Below are 19,489 nucleotides of genomic sequence, written 5' to 3'. Positions count from 1 at the left end.
CCCACCGCAGAGAACACCGAGTCCCACCGCGGAGAGCCCCGAGTCCCACCGCGGAGAGCACCGAGTCCCACCGCGGAGAACACCGAGTCCCACCACGGAGAGCGCCGAGTCCCCCCGCGGAGAGCGCCGAGGCCCCCCGCGGAGAGTGCCGAGTCCCCCCGCGGAGAGCGCCGAGTCCCCCCGCGGAGAGGGCCGAGTCCCCCCCGCGGAGAGGGCCGAGTCCCCCCCGCGGAGAGGGCCGAGTCCCACCCCAGAGAGTGCCGAGTCCCACCCCAGAGAGCGCCGAGTCCCACCCCAGAGAGCGCCGAGTCCCACCGTCCCGGGATCGAATCGCAGGACGTTATTATTATTATGGGTTCCGATGGAACACCTTCACATCCATGCGATTTTGGAAAGGGGCGGGGACTTTTTTTAAACGCAGTGTTTTTTTGGGGGGGGGGGTTTTGGTTCAGTAGACTTCAATGGAGAAGCTGCAGAAAAGCATTTAGGGCCGGTTCGCACCACATGCGGTCCGGTGCGTTTTTTCCCCCCTGTAGGTTATCTGGTTTTTCAATGGCGTCGTTCACACCGGTGCTCGCAGTTCCAGAAAAAAAAAAGTAGAACAAGTTGCATTTTCCCTGCACTGGACTGCATTGGAATGCTTGATTGCGTTCCAGTGCGTTTTTGCTGCATTTAGGTGCGTTTTTGATGCATATTTGACACCTCAAAAACGCACTGGAACACGTTTGTTCTTATCTAAGGTTAATAAAAAAAGAGGGGTGAAAAAAACGCACCAAAAACGCACTGAAACGCATCAAAAACGTGCATGCAAAAAAGCACCTAGAACGCGTCCGGATTGCGTTTTCTATGGTGTGAACCGGCCCTTAGTGCGTTTTACTGCGACTTTATTTATTTTTTGAGACAATTTGCATTTTTTAAATCTGCCTAACAACAAATCCCCCCCCAAAAAAAAAAACGCATGAAGAAATGCAAATCGCGGAAAGATCGCGTCTCCAAAAAATAAATAAAAAGAAGCAAAAAGCAGCGCAGGAACGCTGAAAAGCAACGTGCGTAGGTGTGAACGGTGCCCCCCGGTGCGGTTGCGGGAAAACCCTGCGATTCGGCGCCTATTCCTGCAGTGACCTCTGCGAAACCGCTACAGGTGTCCATGTATAAAATGGAATGACGCCTCCCACATTGGTTCGCAGATCGCGCTGCGAGCCGTCAAAATGGAGCAGAAATCGGATCGCATTGGGTGATCCGATTCTAGTGTGGACCAAAGAAAAAAAAAGGGGGGGGGGGGTTCCTGCACCATTTTGAGGCGACTGCGATTTCACCCCGTACAGTTTTTGTACGACTGAATTTGCACAGAATGGTCGGGATCTCTGGGGGCGGAGGAGAGGAAGAGAGGGGTCACCGGGGGGCGGAGGAGAGGAAGAGAGGGGTCACCGGGGGGCGGAGAAGAGGAAGAGAGGGGTCACCGGGGGGGCGGAGGAGAGGAAGAGAGGGGTCACCGGGGGGCGGAGGAGAGGAAGAGAGGGGTCACCGGGGGGCGGAGGAGAGGAAGAGAGGGGTCACCGGGGGGCAGAGGAGAGGAAGAGAGGGGTCACCGGGGGGCGGAGGAGAGGAAGAGAGGGGTCACCGGGGGGCGGAGGAGAGGAAGAGAGGGGTCACCGGGGGACCGGGGGGCGGAGGAGAGGAAGAGAGGGGTCACCGGGGGACCGGGGGGCGGAGGAGAGGAAGAGAGGGGTCACCGGGGGGCGGAGGAGAGGAAGAGAGGGGTCACCGGGGGGCGGAGAAGAGGAAGAGAGGGGTCACCGGGGGGGCGGAGGAGAGGAAGAGAGGGGTCACCGGGGGACCGGGGGGCGGAGGAGAGGAAGAGAGGGGTCACCGGGGGGGCGGAGGAGAGGAAGAGAGGGGTCACCGGGGGGCGGAGAAGAGGAAGAGAGGGGTCACCGGGGGGGCGGAGGAGAGGAAGAGAGGGGTCACCGGGGGGGCGGAGGAGAGGAAGAGAGGGGTCACCGGGGGGGCGGAGGAGAGGAAGAGAGGGGTCACCGGGGGGCGGAGGAGAGGAAGAGAGGGGTCACCGGGGGGTGGAGGAGAGGAAGAGAGGGGTCACCGGGGGACCGGGGGGCGGAGGAGAGGAAGAGAGGGGTCACCGGGGGGCAGAGGAGAGGGGCCCCCAGGGGGATAGGAAGTGTATTTATGGGGGGGGGCTACGTTCATTTCTTCCAGCACCCCAAGTGTTTCTGAAAAATAACTATTTAGATTTGGAGATGTAGATGATCCATTCTGGTAGGTTTGTGGGCTCTGATCCACGAAACGCGTCGGTTGAATATCCACATGTGCCGCATCTTTGTGTTACTATCTACCGATCTCTATCGTATCTCTTTCCCTGCTTGGTGGAGATTTAGGGACTTTCCTATGCGGATCGGGTGACACCTTTTCTTATATTTGTATAATATTATATCTCACATTTCTCTGCACTTTCTCATCGCTGGGTTTGGGCTTTTGTTATATATTAATCCGGCTCAATCCAGTGCGTCTGAGTCCTTGCAGGACTGGTGTCACCTAACGTCTTGTCACTGGTGTCACCTGATCCCCCCCCCATCACATGAGAGGTTCCCCATCGCACCAGAGGTGTCCCCCCCCCTTCACGTCAGAGGTTCTCCCCAATGACATTAAAGTTTCTTTCACGTCAGAGGTCCCCCCCTATCACATCAAAGGTTCCCCCCCCCATCACATGAGAGGTTCCCCCCTCCCCATCACATCAGAGGTCCACCCATCACATGAGAGGTTCCCCCCCCATCACATGAGAGTTCCCCACCCCATCACATGAGAGTTCCCCACCCCATCACATGAGAGTTCCCCACCCCATCACATGAGAGTTCCCCACCCCATCACATGAGAGTTCCCCACCCCATCACATGAGAGTTCCCCACCCCATCACATGAGAGTTCCCCACCCCATCACATGAGAGTTCCCCACCCCATCACATGAGAGTTCCCCACCCCATCACATGAGAGTTCCCCACCCCATCACATGAGAGTTCCCCACCCCATCACATGAGAGTTCCCCCCCCCCATCACATGAGAGTTCCCCCCCATCACATGAGAGGTCCACCCATCACATGAGAGTTCCCCACCCCATCACATGAGAGTTCCCCACCCCATCACATGAGAGTTCCCCACCCCATCACATGAGAGTTCCCCACCCCATCACATGAGAGTTCCCCACCCCATCACATGAGAGTTCCCCACCCCATCACATGAGAGTTCCCCACCCCATCACATGAGAGTTCCCCACCCCATCACATGAGAGTTCCCCCCCCCCATCACATGAGAGTTCCCCCCCATCACATCAGAGGTCCACCCATCACATGAGAGTTCCCCACCCCATCACATGAGAGTTCCCCACCCCATCACATGAGAGTTCCCCACCCCATCACATGAGAGTTCCCCACCCCATCACATGAGAGTTCCCCACCCCATCACATCAGAGGTTCCCCACCCCATCACATCAGAGGTCCCCCCCCCTTCACGTCAGAGGTCCCCCCAATGACATTAAAGTTTCTTTCACATCAGAGGTTCCCCCCCCCATCACATGAGAGGTTCCCCCCCATCACATGAGAGGTTCCCCCCCCCATCACATGAGAGGTTCCCCCCCCCATCACATGAGAGGTTTCCCCCCCCCATCACATGAGAGGTCCCCCACCCCATCACATGAGAGGTTCCCCCCCCATCACATGAGAGGTCCCCCCCCCATCACATGAGAGGTTCCCCCCCCCATCACATGAGAGGTTTCCCCCCCCATCACATGAGAGGTTTCCCCCCCCATCACATGAGAGGTTTCCCCCCCCATCACATGAGAGGTTCCCCCCCCCATCACATGAGAGGTTTCCCCCCCCCATCACATGAGAGGTTCCCCCCCCCCATCACATGAGAGGTTTCCCCCCCATCACATGAGAGGTTTCCCCCCCATCACATGAGAGGTTTCCCCCCCCCATCACATGAGAGGTTTCCCCCCCCCATCACATGAGAGGTTTCCCCCCCATCACATGAGAGGTTTCCCCCCCCATCACATGAGAGGTTCCCCCCCCATCACATGAGAGGTTCCCCCCCCATCACATGAGAGGTTCCCCCCCCCATCACATGAGAGGTCCCCCACCCCATCACATGAGAGGTTCCCCCCCCCCCATCACATGAGAGGTTCCCCCCTATCACATGAGAGGTTCCCCCACCCCATCACATGAGAGGTCCCCCCCCCCATCACATGAGAGGTTCCCCATCACACGAGAGGTTCTCCCCCCCATCACATGAGAGGTTCCCCCCCCCATCACATGAGAGGTTCCCCCCCCCCATCACATGAGAGGTTCCCCCCCCCATCACATGAGAGGTTCCCCCCCCCATCACATGAGAGGTTCCCCCCCCCCATCACATGAGAGGTTCCCCCCCCCCCCATCACATGAGAGGTTCCCCCCCCCCATCACATGAGAGGTTCCCCCCCCCCATCACATGAGAGGTTCCCCCCCCCATCACATGAGAGGTTCCCCCCCCATCACATGAGAGGTTCCCCCCCCCATCACATGAGAGGTTCCCCCCCCCCATCACATGAGAGGTCCCCCCCCCCATCACATGAGAGGTCCCCCCCCCCATCACATGAGGTTCCCCCCCATCACATGAGGTTCCCCCCCCCATCACATGAGGTTCTCCCCCCCCATCACATGAGGTTCTCCCACCCCATCACATGAGGTTCCCCCCCCATCACATGAGAGGTTCCCCCCCCCATCACATGAGAGGTTCTCCCCCCCCATCACATGAGAGGTTCCCCCCCCCATCACATGAGAGGTCCCCCCCCCATCACATGAGAGGTTCCCCCCCCATCACATGAGAGGTTCCCCCCCCCATCACATGAGAGGTTCCCCACCCCATCACATGAGAGGTTCCCCCCCCCCATCCATCACATGAGGTCCCCCCCCCATCCATCACATGAGGTCCCCCCCCCATCCATCACATGAGAGGTTCCCCCCCATCCATCACATGAGAGGTTCCCCCCCATCCATCACATGAGAGGTTCCCCCCCATCCATCACATGAGAGGTTCCCCCCCATCCATCACATGAGAGGTTCCCCCCCATCACATGAGAGATTCCCCCCCCATCACATGAGAGGTTCCCCCCCCATCACATCAGAGGTTCCCCCCCCCATCACATCAGAGGTTCCCCCCCCCATCACATCAGAGGTTCCCCCCCCCCACCACATCAGAGGTTCCCCATGATGTCAAACATCCCCCATTACAATAAAGGTCCCTCCCATCACATCATTGTCTATTTATTGCATCTAAACCCCCCCCCTAAACATCAGGGGTCCCCCTTACATGACCGAGCCCCCCCTCCAATCACACATCCCTCTCTTCACATCAGAGCCCTTTTTTTGGCTCCAGTAGCACAGTAGGGGGGGGGGGGGGTCATGCATTGCATGGTTCCGGAGAGCCATCAGCCCTCACCATAGCAACAAATGACGCCGTGCATACTGGCCATAGAGCGTCATTGGTTGTTATGGTGCTGGCGGCTGACCCGTCCATGGCAACCCGATTCACTGATCCAGGGCAATCTAAGTGCTGCGCTTCTCCGGGGGGGGGGACCCAGAAGGCACCCAGACTGAGACACGCGGGTCTAAAGTTGATCACATCACCATTGCTTGCCATGCGAGTCGCGCTGCGTTCGATCGAAACGCGTAGAGTTGATACCACAGCTCACCTATACAAGCTCTCCTGATCGCTGATATGCAGGGAAGGTGATCAATAAAATGATTGGTAACATTGTAGATGTTTATTTCCTCCAATGGCGGTCTTTGGATTTCACCGTTTTTTTTGCGTATTATTTTGCAGATCCTTTGGCGGGTGGCGCACTTTCGATGCGTTTTTCTCGGGGGATTTCCTTTTGTGTTTTATGATTTATTGTCCTCCCGGCGCAAACGGCGGGACTTTCCTTCTTCTTCTCTCCGAGGCGACGGGATGACGTCATCGCAGAGGGATCGCGCCCTCCTAGTCTGGCACGTTGTCAGGAGAACCGATCCGTCTCCTCGCACTCCATTAATCCCCGGCGATAACCTGTCGCAGGGACGAGTCGGAGGAATTTTCGGTTTTCCCCGTTTCGGTTGGCGGCTCGGAGGCCGCGGCGTTTTGCGAGACGTTAATCTGTAACGTGAGGAATGAAGTGCCTGTGAAATACGAGTTCTTTGTTTTCATGGCATTGTACGCCGCGCCCCCCTCCGCCGCCGCCGGCACACGCCGACCTGGTTCTGGGATCAATTCTTAGCCACTAATCTACGCACCGCGTCCCTTTTCATTCGAATCGATACAAGAGGATTTGTGGGATACAGTGATCCCAAGAAATATAATACAATTATTTTATCAAACAATGATAAAAAATAAATAAAAAATTGTCTAAAAAACTATTGTAGCAAATACACAAAACAAATGGTTCTTATGAGTACAGCACTTTTTTCCCCAACACGTTTCGCCCACATCCCGGGCTTCCTCAGGGGGATGCTGTCCACTTTGAGGTACAAGCCTTCTAATGAAGAAAAATCTATAACAATCGTATCAATAACAGGACTCATGATTTCTATAGAATAATAAATCCATTTGGGATCAGAACTTTGCCACCTTTTTCTTTTATACAGGTAACAAGCTGAGATTAGGAGCACTTCCTTTTAAGAGAGAGTGCTCCTAATTAGACACGTGCAATTTGATTAGTTCCGAATTATTTTTTTAACGAATTTTGACAAATTTGTTAATTTTGAAAATTTTGGAAATTCGAAATTTGAGGAAATCGAAAATTCAGAATTTAAAAAGTTGAAAATTTGAAAATCGGAAATTCTAAAATTCGAAAATTCTGAATTCGAAGGTCGGAAATTAGAAAATCAGAATCTCTAAAATTAGAAAATCGGAAATTCTAAAATTACAAAAACGGAAATTCTAAAATTACAAAATCGGGAATTCTGAATTTGAAAATTGTTTGACTTTCCGATTCTTCGAATTTACGAATTCCAAATTTTCGAATTTACGAATTTTTTGAATGTCCGAAAAAAGCTAAAAAAACTAATGAAACGAAAATGAACAAATTTTTCTGCAGTGCACATGTCTTCCTCCCTAATCTCATCTTGTCACCTGTATAGAAGACACCTGGAAGCCAGAAATCTTGCCGATTGGTCGGGGGATCAAATACTTATTTCACTCATTAACCACTTCCCGACCGCCGCATGTAGATATACGTCCACAGAATGGCACGTACAGGCAAATGGGCGTACAGGTACGTCCCCGCCTTTCCGCGGGTCGGGGGTCCGATCGGATTCCCGCGGGGAGCGATCCGGGACGACGGCGCGGCTATTCGTTTATAGCCGCTCCGTCGCGATCGCTCCCCGGAGCTGAAGAACGGGGAGAGCCGTATGTAAACACGGCTTCCCTGTGCTTCACTGTGGCGGCGTATCGATCGTGTGATCCCTTTTATAGGGAGACTCGATCGATGACATCAGACCTACAGCCACACCCCCCTACAGTTGTAAACACACACTAGGTGAACACATAACTCCTACAGCGCCCCCTGTGGTTAACTCCCAAACTGCAACTGTCATTTTCACAATAAACAATGCAATTTAAATGCATTTTTTGCTGTGAAATGGACAATGGTCCCAAAAATGTGTCAAAATTGTCCGAAGTGTCCGCCATAATGTCGCAGTCACGAAAAAAATCGCTGATCGCCGCCATTAGTAGTAAAAAATTTTTTTTTTTATAAAAATGCAATAAAACTATCCCCTATTTTGTAAACGCTATAAATTTTGCGCAAACCAATCGATAAACGCTTATTGCTTTTTTTTTTTACCAAAAATAGGTAGAAGAATACGTATCGGCCTAAACTGAGGAAAAAAAATGTTTTATATATGTTTTTGGGGATATTTATTATAGCAAAAAGTAAAAAACATTGAATTTTTTTCAAAATTGTCGCTCTTTTTTTGTTTATAGCGCAAAAAATAAAAAATGCAGAGGTGATCAAATACCACCAAAAGAAAGCTCTATCTGTGGGGAAAAAAGGACGCTAATTTTGTTTGGGAGCCACGTCGCACGACCGCGCAATTGTCAGTTAAAGCGACGCAGTGCCGAATCACAAAACCTGGCCTGGGCATTTAGCTGCCTAAAGGGGCTTAAGTGGTTAAAATGCAAATAAATTTATAACGTTTTTAAAATGTTTTTTTTTCTGGATATTTTTGTTGTTATTCCGTCTCTCACTGTTATAATAAACTGACCAATAACATTTACAGACTGATCATTTCTTTGTCGGTGGGGCTGTGGTGATGTGAGTTGTGGGTGGGGCCGGGTGGCCAATCAGAATTTTTCTTTATTTTTTTTTAACTGCATTACGATAATTTTGGCAGGTAAAATATTTTTTTGTTTTTGTATCCTCTCTCTCCCCTCCCCCCCCCCCCCCCCCCCCCCCCCCATCTAAGCTTCCCTGAAATAATTTCTATAATTCATCCCATCTCTGGCGCTCTCATCGGTATAATTCACCCCCATCTGTACGGCGGCGGCGGCTGCCGAGAGGACGATGAGGAACGTCTGTTTGTGATTAGGAGCTGGAGGAAATTTTTGGTGACGCGCTCGGTGGAATCTGCGTGTTTCTGATTAGCGCTCTCCGTAGATTTTCTGTAGATGAAGACGAGTTCCTGTCATTGCGAGGAAAACGCGATTGGCTGGGGGAAAAAAAAAATCTGCTCTGGCGTCCGTCCGTTTGTATCCCTCGCTGTCAACTGCCAATCAACTGCCGTCCTGCAGCAGCTGGAGCACTTGAAGAAAGGAAAAGGTCCTTTTATCATGACAGCAGGAGTGGGAGGAGTCTCCGCCGCCGCCGCACGTCCATGACAGTGTATGGTGGTGAGAAGTAGACGCGTGCAATTCGTTTTGTTCCAAATTCAACAGATTTGTTAATTCGAAGATATCCGAATGAACACATTTTTCCAAATATACGGAAATTCGAAAATCTGAAATAACTATTAAATTACAGGCATCGGAATTTCCTTTCAAATTCGGCTGTTAGTGAACGCGACAAATACGAATTTATCCGAAGTTCCGAATTATTATCAAAAATAACGTATACCGCAACTAAACAAACGCAACAAATTAATAATAATCGTAATAATAACTTTTTATTATTAATTTGATCCGTTCCATTCGTTTAGATGCGACATTTCAGATAATTCGTAACTTCGGATAAATTCGTACTCTCTACATTCACTAACTTGAAAGGAAATTCCAATACCTTCCAATACAATGGAACCTCGGATTACGAAGGATAATCCATTCCAGGAGAAGCTCGTAATCCGAAGCACTCGCATATCAAAGCGAGTTTCCCCATTGAAGTCAATGGAAACAAAGATAATTTGTTCTGCATTGACTTTTGTGGCATGCAATACCGCATGTGGCCAGAGGTGGGGGGGGGGGGGGCGCCGGAGAGCCTCGAAAATACTCTGGGACAGCTCGGCTGATCTCGGAAAGGTTCGGGAACAGAGTATTTACGAATGGCTCCTATCCGTTCCGAGTGTCACCAGCGCCCCCCGCACCTCTGGCCAGATGCGGTACTGCACACCCCATTAGTTTGAATTCTGCTCGTTATTCAAAACGCTCGTTAACCGCGTTATTTCTAAACCAAGGTCCCACTGTAATTAGTTGGTTGGATTTTAGAACTTTTTGATTTTTAGAACTTTTTGATTTTTAGAACTTTTTGATTTTTAGAACTTTTTGATTTTTAGAACTTTTTGATTTTTAGAACTTTCGGATTTACAAATTGCTATCGTGACGAATTACCCGAAAAACGGAAAAAAAAAAACCTGAATAAAACTTTTTGATTTTTAGAACTTTTTGATTTTTAGAACTTTTTGATTTTTAGAACTTTTTGATTTTTAGAACTGTTGGATTTTAGAACTTTTTAGAACTTTTGGATTTTTAGAACTTTTGGATTTTAGAACTTTTGGATTTTTAGAACTTTTGGATCTTAGAACTTTTTAGAACTTTTGGATTTTAGAACTTTTGGATTTACAAATTTGCTATCGTAACGAATGACCCGAAAAACGAAAAAAAAAACAACGTAATAAAACTAAAAAAAAAAAAAAAAAAATTTCGGCAGTGCACATGTCTAGTGAGAGGGACAACCTCAGCCACAACCACAACCTCATCTCAGAGGGGTGGGGCACGCAAAAGTCATTTCTACCTAGGCGAGGAATGAGGAAGTGCACAACTGTCAAAAAGGAAACAAATGATATCCAATTGTGAGATGGGGGGGGGGGGGGGGTGTGATGGTCAACTTTTAATTTGGTGTACCCTAGTCCAGATGGTTACACGGTTAACCACCCCCCCAAAACAAATTTTAGGGAGCACTTCCATAATTATCCACTCATGTTTCTACAATACCAACCAAAGACGGTGACTCCCACCAACTAGAACTTCCACCATGTTTCCTCCATCTTGGGGTTCCGTGTGTAACCTTCTCTTGTCATCCACAGGTCTCAGTCGGTGTCCCCTCCTCCGGTTTTGTCTCCGGTCTGCACCCCTTCATATCCGCTCAGTGACGGCGAGGAGTTCTTCCAGTCCAACCGGCTTCCCAGCATCCCCAGCAACAAGCTGGTCATCAAAGACTGGACCCTGCGGGGTTCCAGCGTGCGTGACCACCGCCTGAGCCCCCCGGAGAACGACCCTTCCAACCACCTCCAGAAATCGGTCAGCGTCGCCTGCCTGGACAAAAGACTTTCCGTGTTCAAGGGCCCCAAGCAAAAGGATGATGCCCAGGTGGTGGGGAAGGAAGGAGACGTGATCGGCAACTGCCAGCTCAACCGCAGCACGCTTTCCCTGGGATCCGCCGCCAATCAGCGCAACCGGCCCCACAACCGTGCCACGGTGCACTCGCAGGTGCTGGACATTCGGCGTAAGATCTCAGAATGGGAGTGCAGAAGGGACCCTTCGCCCAGGCTCAGCCTCTTCATGGACAAAGGAGACCAGGGCGAGCGCTCTACCAGTGAAGGATGCCCCAGCATGCTGGCGTCGCCATGCAGTGAAAAGACTTTCGATTTCAAAGGATATCGGAGAATGAGCAGAACATTTTCTGACTGTTCTTACCCCGAAACAGAGGAGGAGACCTCAGAGCGCGACTCTCTTCAGAGTTTCGAGAGGCGGTCGAGTAGATCAGAGCCTGCCAATGCCTTCGTCCGGGGTCATGCCAGGAAGGAGTCCTCGGCCGTCCTCAACCGGATCCACAAGATCGAGCAGGCGCTGAAGGCCAACCCGGGCATGGGACTTCCTCAGCTGCCCAGCAGTTGCTTCAGCGTTGACCTGGGCCGGAAACGGTCCATCACCTCCGGTACTTTAGAGAGCCCGAGCGACAAACCCGAGAATGTAAATATTGTAAATGAACAAGAACATTTGAACGATAAAAATGCAAAAAATAAGCCGGGGACGACCGCGATCTCAGGCGGCTCCACTTCGGCTCCTGAGGGCCCCGCCAACGAGGTCAACCCGGTCCCCAAGCCGAAACGGACATTTGAGTATGAAGCGGACAAAAGCCATCGGAATAACCCGAATAATGGTCTACCTCCTTCCTCGTCACCGGTCTCCCCGCCCCCTCTACCGTCTACACCGGCACCTCCCGTTACTAGGAGGACAAAAAAGGAGCACCGGAAATCCCAAAACCGGTAAGGACAATTTCCGTAATTGCAGCATGGGACTCCGAGATCTCTGTGGTGTCACCCAGACATGCGCAGAACCAAAACATTTGTTTCCTTTTGATTCGTTATTTTGTTTAAATTCATGAATTTTTTTTTTATCTGTTTTCAAATTCAATTAAAATTTTCAGAATTTGGTCGAATTTGATTCAATTTGACCGAATTAGGATAATTTGACTTGACTTTTGAATTAATTCTTTTCGACATTCAAATTTTAATTCTATTGAATTTTTTTTTCTCTTCTATTATTTTCTATTTTGTTCTTTTCTATGCTGATTTATTTCATTCTTCTATTCTTTTTTTTTTTTTTTTTTTTTTTTTTTATTCTATTCTCTTCTTTTATATCTTATTTTCTAATCTACTCTAAATTGAAAAATTTTAATAGATGGGTATGTATTTTTATTTTATTGTTTTTTTCTATTCTATTCCCTTTTCTATTCGAATTTCTGGAGATAATTATATTCGTTTCTCTTTTATTCTATACATTTTTCTTTTTTCTATTTCTTTATAGTCTATTCAAATTACCAAAGACAATTACCGTATTTATCGGGGTATTGCGCGCTCCGGCGTATAGTGCGCACCCCTAAAGTGGACCCGACATTCCTGTAAAAAAAAACGTTTTAGTACTTACAGTTTTGGTGTCTTGTGCGGCGTCCATCGGCGGCCTCGTCGGGTCCGGCCTCTGTCTGCGGCTTCGGGTGTCCTCTTCGTCGGGTCAGGCGTCCTTCTGCGGCGCCCTCCCTGCTCGATCCCTGCTTTCCCGCGCCGAGTTTGAATACTGCACCGGCATATACCGAGCTCACTATAACCGGGCAGGCTCGGCTACTCTCGCGCTCACGTCCTGTACGTCCAGGACGTGAGCGCGAGAGGAGCCGAGCCTGCCCGACTATACACGAGTGTACTGCGCTCGGTATATGCCGGCGCAGTATTCAAACTCGGCGCGGGTATCGGCGTATACCGCGCACCCACGATTTTGTCCCGATTTTTAGGGCAAAAAAGTGCGCGGTATACGCCGATAAATACAGTATATTATTTCTATTATATTGTTCTATCATTCTATTCCTTTATCTTCTATTTTATTCTATTCTTTTATTTTCTGTTCTGTTTTACTCATATTCTATTATTTTCCATCCTTATTCTATTCTTTTCTCTATTTTCTATTCTATTTTACTCTATTCTTGTTTTCAAAGTAAAACCAGGTGTCATTTTCTCACCTGGGGAGTCCGGGTGCTGTGTACAGCTTAAACATGAACACACAGCTGTATTCACCCCGATTCACACAATTATGGGGCCGCTCGGCACCAGGGCCCAGACTCCAAAAGGCTGCATATTTGCATGTGGCCAGCGCCAAAAGGGTTAAACGTAGGGATGATTAAGCTCCAGGGGCGGAGTAAAACACATTGGGGGCGTGACCTGGTTGGAGCCTTCAGAGCAAAACCCTGTAAGGAGGTGTATCGAAGCCTGAGGCTGGGCTCAAACCAGGCCACGCCCCCCCCCCCCTATGTGTTTCACTCCACCCCCAGAGCTTTATCATCCCTATGATTTAGCTCCAGGGCGGAGTGAAACATCGCTGCAAAACTCTCAGTCCGGGTTCCAACCAGGCCACACCCCCAACACATTTTAGTGAAATGCTTTGGGGGCATGGCCTGGTTGGAGCCTAACCTAAGGCTGTCGTACATCTCCTTACAGGGTTTTGCTGTGAGGTTTCACTCAGCCCTGCAGCTTAATCATGATAAAGCTCTGAGGGTGGAGTGAAACACATGGGGGGCGTGGCCTGGTTGGAACCCAGGATGTCATACACCTCCTTACTGGGTTTTGCTCTGAGGGCTCCAACCAGGTCACGCCCCCAGTGCGTTTTTTTACTCCGCCCCCAGAGCTTAATCATCCCTATGATTAAGCTCCAGGGGCAGAGTGAAACAGGTTGGGGGGCATGCCCGGGTCGGACAAGAGCTGCCCCATTGCATGGATAGTAGATCTCTGTATGCTGACCCTAGAACCTCAGCTGGGCGGAGTTGAGAATCAGAACAAGGTAGACCCCTCCCAACAGACAAAGGGATTTTTGGGGGTGGGGAGGCCGGGGGCACGAAATAGAGGCCGGCGTGAAAGGAGAGGCTCAGAGGACGTAGACTTGTGTCCTCCTGTCTGTCTATTTGCTGGATTTTCGCTCCATGGGCCGGCGGGGTCCTTTCTAATCTTATCTCAGTAGGAAGTTAGAATCGCTGACATAGACCAGAGCGCCTCCCATCTTTCCATCCTGTTCTTATTTCGCTGCAGAAAATCTCTGGAGATTGAAGATGCGTCCAGCGTCCAGTCGTTGGGTTCCCCGTCTCCGGTACAGAACGGTACAGAGAAGCAGCACCGATCCGGTTCCAAAAGCACTTTAGAAGAGAACGCCTATGAAGACATAGTGGGTGAGTCCCCCGGAGGTCCTTTCATTGCCATGTGACCCGTCTGGGTGAGCCCCCCCGGAGGTCCTTTCATTGCCATGTGACCCGTCTGGGTGGGTGAGGGGTGAGTCCCCCGGAGGTCCTTTCATTACCATGTGACCCGTGTGGGTGGGTGAGCCCCCCGGAGGTCCTTTTATTACCATGTGACCCGTGTGGGTGGGTGAGGGGTGAGCCCCCCGGAGGTCCTTTCATTGCCATGTGACCCGTCTGGGTGGTTGTGGGTGAGTCCCCCAGAGGTCCTTTCATTACCATGTGACCCGTCTGTGTGAGTCCCCCGGAGGTCCTTTCATTACCATGTGACCCGTCTGGGTGGTTGTGGGTGAGTTCCCCGGAGGTCCTTTCATTGCCATGTGACCCGTCTGGGTGGTTGTGGGTGAGTCCCCCGGAGGTCCTTTCATTACCATGTGACCCGTGTGGGTGAGTCCCCCGGAGGTCCTTTCATTACCATGTGACCCATGTGGGTGAGCCCCCCGGAGGTCCTTTCATTATCATGTGACCCATGTGAGTGAGCCCCCCGGAGGTCCCTTTTATTACCATGTGACCCGTCTGGGTGGGTGAGGGGTGGCGGAGGATTGATGGGAAGAAAAGTGATACATTGTATATGTAGTGATTCTATAACCTGCAGCACCGGTGTTCTGTCAAGTTCTCCAACCCGTCAGAAACTCCAAGCGCTTAACCTCTGGTTTATGTAAAAACCATCAGTAATTGGAGTTTTGGACGAATTGGCGGTCGGACACGACGCTGGCAACCGACTAGAGTCCGGTACAGGATATTATGAGCGGAGATTCTTGCTCCGATACTGGCCAACAAAATGGCCGTCTCCGAGGCAGCGACAACTTTGTCCACTGTGCTGTCAAAACAGCTCCGTCTTCCCGTACCGGAACTCTATTCGGTTGTCGGTGTCCAACCACCAATTCGTCAAAATCAACGAATACTACGTTTTTAAATAAACCGGCATGGTTGGAGTTTCTGATGGGTTGGTGATATTGACAGAACACCGACAGGGAAAGACCTTGGCCCAGGAATTCCGGAGATACCATATCTAAGCCCCTCCCCCCCATAAGTCATATATCATCCACTAATTATTGTGTCTGATCTGCCAGGGAAACTTTCTTTTTTTCCCCAAAGGACTTTACATTGGATTATTATTAACTAATTGTGTACTTTGGGCGGCCGGTGGATTTTTTTGCCACCGACACCCCCCCCCCCCCCTTAGTGGGTCGCATTTACCCCTTTGCGGCTTTCCATTCTCCTGCTCTCCACGGCAGCACCTTCCGTTTCCTCCTTCCTTCTTGGGGGCCAATCAGGAGTCTTCTTCTCTTTTTCGGGTCAATCAGATAACAGGTCTCGCACCCGCTTCTGATTGGCCAGATTGAGGATCCTGTTGTAACACTTGGGTGGGCTCATGGCGCAATGCCCCCCACACCCCTCAAATTTCCCCTCTGATCACAAATCCTCCTTTCCACCCCCCCCCTTTTCCCAGCACAAATTCTCCCCTATCCTAGCATGAATACACATCCCCCCACCCACACACATTTCTCCTCCTAGCACAAATACCCTCAATCATCCCTGCTAGCACAAATCTCTCCCCCCCCCCCTCCAAAAAAAAAATCCTCTCTTAGCACAAATCCCCTCCCTGCCATATTGCCCTTTTTTTTTTTTTTTTTTTCGCACAAACCCCCCAAAATTTCCCTTCTTAGCACAAATCCCACCCCCCCCCCTCCCGCCACACATGATACCACAGTGCCCAGGGGACCCTCCTGCCCACCCCTTGTCCCCGGTCCTGCCTGGGACCTGCTGAGAATTACAGTGGCTTCTCCTGTGAAGAACGGCCCTCCCTAATCCTATTCTAGAACTCAGAACCCCCAAACACTATATATGTTTTTTTATCAGACACCCTAGGGAATAAAATGGCGGTCATTGCAATTTTATCTCGCACGGTATTTGCGCAATCATTTTTCAAATGCCTTTTTTTGGGGGAAAAAACGGTTTCATGAATTAAAAAAATAACAAAACGGTTATAAAAAGTTAGCCCAATTTTTTTATTTTATTTTTTGTATAATGTGCAAGATGATGTTACACCGAGTAAATAGATACCCAACACGTCACGCTTTAAAATTGCGCACTCTCGTGGAATGGCGGCAAACTTCAGTACTTAAAAAATCTCCACATTTTAGCGCTAGAATTGTTGCACACACTCTAACGCACGTGGCCATACCTCCCCTGTGGGCGAGACTTGCGTGCGTGTTTGCTTCTGAGCCTGATCTACCAGGGACAGGGGGTGTTTTTAAATTTTATTACAATTTTTTACACTTTTTATTTTTTTACATATATTTTTGGATCGCTTTTATTCCTATCACAAGGAATGTAAACATCCCTTATAATAGGAATTGTTGGTGACGGGTCCTCTTTATGGAGAGATGGTCGATAAGACCTCACATCTCTCCTCCAGGCTGGAAAGCATGAAATCGGGGGGGTATTCACGATCTCATGCTGACAGCCACGATTGCGGCTTTGTTTTCTTCCGGGAACCCGGGGCGTGACGTCATAACGTCGCGCCCAGGGCCTCCGGCGGTCATAGAGATGACAGGTGATCATCTGGTCACCAGAAATCTCTATCGTCGTGAGCCGGTGATCTGACGATATGGTTCCGGCTATCGAGATGGTTCCAGTAAGGACTGCGCAGGCGCAATCCTTGCCAACGGAAATCACCGAACCTCCAGGGCGACGTGGAATTTGAGGAAAGTGGCCAGTCGGCCTCACGTCCTCCTCCTGGCTCTTTTTTTAACATCCTCCAATCCACGGGGATGTTAAGGAATGAGCCTGGATGCCGGCCGAGGTTCGGAGATTTCCGTCGGCAAGGATTGCGCCTGTGCAGTCCTTACAGGAACCATCTCGATAGGGGAACCTTAACGACAAGTCACCGGCGCCGGACGATTCTTTCTCTGGGTATCCGATGGCACGGGAGAGCCCGGAGAAGCACCAGATAGCGGCGAAGGGGGGCGTCCCCTCCTGCCACCTATAAGAACGATCAAGCGGCAGAACTGCTGATATGATCGTTTTTATGGGGCGCAGAATCTGCAAAGAATGATACCTGAATGACGCCTGTAGCTGCTCCCATCATTCAGATACCCCCGCCAAAAGTCCAGGACGGCGTGCGGTATTGAAGTGGTTAAAGCCCTAAAACATCCAATCAGCCAATCGATCGGCCCTGTTTTGGGTCAGGAATGAGCCGGGAGGATCGCTTGCTTGGCTCCGGCCATTTATGGACACGTTCTTCAGGGTCGGACCCGTCCGTTCTGCGTACTTCTCAGTCTGACCTTTTACTTTTCTCTATTGTGTCATCCAGTGAAGTAAATCCACCCCCCCCCCCCTTCAATTTCGGGGCCCCAGAAAACGAGACCCCCGGGGGGGGGGGGGGGGGGCAATCAATGAGCAGCTCTGGACAGCTCCAGCTGTTGGTGTCAGTCCTCCGTCTGAGCCAAACATGGAAGTGAGACCAAGTCAATTACTCCTCCGCTACATGGAAAACTCAGCGGGGTCCTGATTGAAAACACATTGTCTGCGCAGCAGGCGGCGAGATTGGAGAAATAAGACGCTTTCCTGGCCGCCGACCAAAAGTTATTTTTATAAAGAGGATCAGAAAAGTTTCACAAACCCCAGAAGATAAGAGCCGGTGGACTTGGGTCTCCAGAACCTCCGGAAGGTGCTCTACGCTCTTCTCCCGGCACAACGTCCTCACCGGATTATCCACCAATGAGATTCTACCATTCCGAAGGGATCGGCACTCCGGGGAATCTCATTTCTCTTTCTATTAGTGATCGACGATCCGAGTATAAAGAGAAAAAAGAAATCCAAAAAAGGGCTAAATATGTTCCAGGTGCATCGAAACCAAAGACGTTCAATGTCCTGAAGGTTGTTTTCTTTATAAAGCAGCCACAGAATAGAGTAGAAAAGCCTGCCCCCTGTCCGAGAAGGGCCTTTTGGCTCTCTGTATGAAAGCAGTGGTCTCTCTGCAGAGGTCCAACACACTCGCTGAGGTGTCAGAGCTAGAATTCTGCAGGGAGCATGAGCTTTGCCGATTTGATTATTGGACTTCTGCAGAGAGACTGTTGCTTTCAAACCAAGTTCCCAATTCCACCCCCATGAGTTTTGGGTTCCCACCTCCACATCCTGAGGTATGAGTTCTGAGTTGTAAACTCCACCCCTGAGTTTTCAGCTCCACCCCCTGCATTCTCAGTTCCACTACAGAGATCTGCGTTCTTGGCTCCACCCTTTGAGTTCTGAGTTCCCCCCAGCTCCACCCCTTGAGGTCTGAGTTCCCCCCCAGCTCCACCCCTTGAGGTCTGAGTTCCCCCCCGGCTCCACCCCTTGAGTTCTGAGTTCCCCCCCAGCTCCACCCCTTGAGTTCTGAGTTCCCCCCTAGCTCCACCCCTTGAGTTCTGAGTTCCCCCCCAGCTCCACCCCTTGAGTTCTGAGTTCCCCCCAGCTCCACCCCTTGAGTTCTGAGTTCCCCCCCAGCTCCACCCCTTGAGTTCTGAGTTTCCCCCAGCTCCACCCCTTGAGTTCTGAGTTTCCCCCAGCTCCACCCCTTGAGTTCTGAGTTTCCCCCAGCTCCACCCCTTGAGTTCTGAGTTTCCCCCAGCTCCACCCCTTGAGTTCTGAGTTTCCCCCAGCTCCACCCCTTGAGTTCTGAGTTTCCCCCAGCTCCACCCCTTGAGTTCTGAGTTTCCCCCAGCTCCACCCCTTGAGTTCTGAGTTTCCCCCAGCTCCACCCCTTGAGTTCTGAGTTTCCCCCAGCTCCACCCCTTGAGTTCTGAGTTTCCCCCAGCTCCACCCCTTGAGTTCTGAGTTTCCCCAGCTCCACCCCTTGAGTTCTGAGTTTCCCCCAGCTCCACCCCTTGAGTTTTGAGTTTCCCCCAGCTCCACCCCTTGAGTTCTGAGTTCCCCTCTCCAGCCTCCAAGTTCTGAGATCCCAGCTCCACAATATGAGGTCTGAGTTCTTAGGTGCACCCTAAAGATCAGTTCTCAACGCTCCACCCCTTGAGTTCTGAGTTTCCCCCAGCTCCACCCCTTGAGTTCTGAGTTCCCCCAGCTCCACCCCTTGAGTTCTGAGTTCCCCCAGCTCCACCCCTTGAGTTCTGAGTTTCCCCCAGCTCCACCCCTTGAGTTCTGAGTTCCCCCAGCTCCACCCCTTGAGTTCTGAGTTCCCCCAGCTCCACCCCTTGAGTTCTATTCTCCAACCCTGGAATTTCCAGCTCCACCTACTGAGTTCTATGCTCCACCCCTTTAATTT

The 19,489-nt window shown here is 50.8% G+C and overlaps 1 protein-coding gene across 4 annotated transcripts in view; it reads left to right on the top strand.

The window, feature by feature from the left end:
* Nucleotides 1-19,489, top strand: part of DENND2B (DENN domain containing 2B) — a 170,014-nt gene that overhangs the window by 81,298 nt on the left and 69,227 nt on the right. For all 4 annotated transcript variants that reach the window (XM_040327872.1, XM_040327873.1, XM_040327871.1 and 1 more), the window contains 2 exons: nucleotides 10,535-11,716; nucleotides 14,021-14,157. In XM_040327872.1, coding sequence (XP_040183806.1) covers nucleotides 10,535-11,716; nucleotides 14,021-14,157 — 1,319 coding nt within the window. The remainder of the gene's footprint in view (nucleotides 1-10,534; nucleotides 11,717-14,020; nucleotides 14,158-19,489) is intronic.

This window comes from Rana temporaria, chromosome 11, assembly GCF_905171775.1.
Source record: "Rana temporaria chromosome 11, aRanTem1.1, whole genome shotgun sequence".
NCBI classification, from domain to species: Eukaryota; Metazoa; Chordata; class Amphibia; order Anura; family Ranidae; genus Rana; species Rana temporaria.
This window is presented reverse-complemented; position numbering and strand designations above follow the sequence as displayed.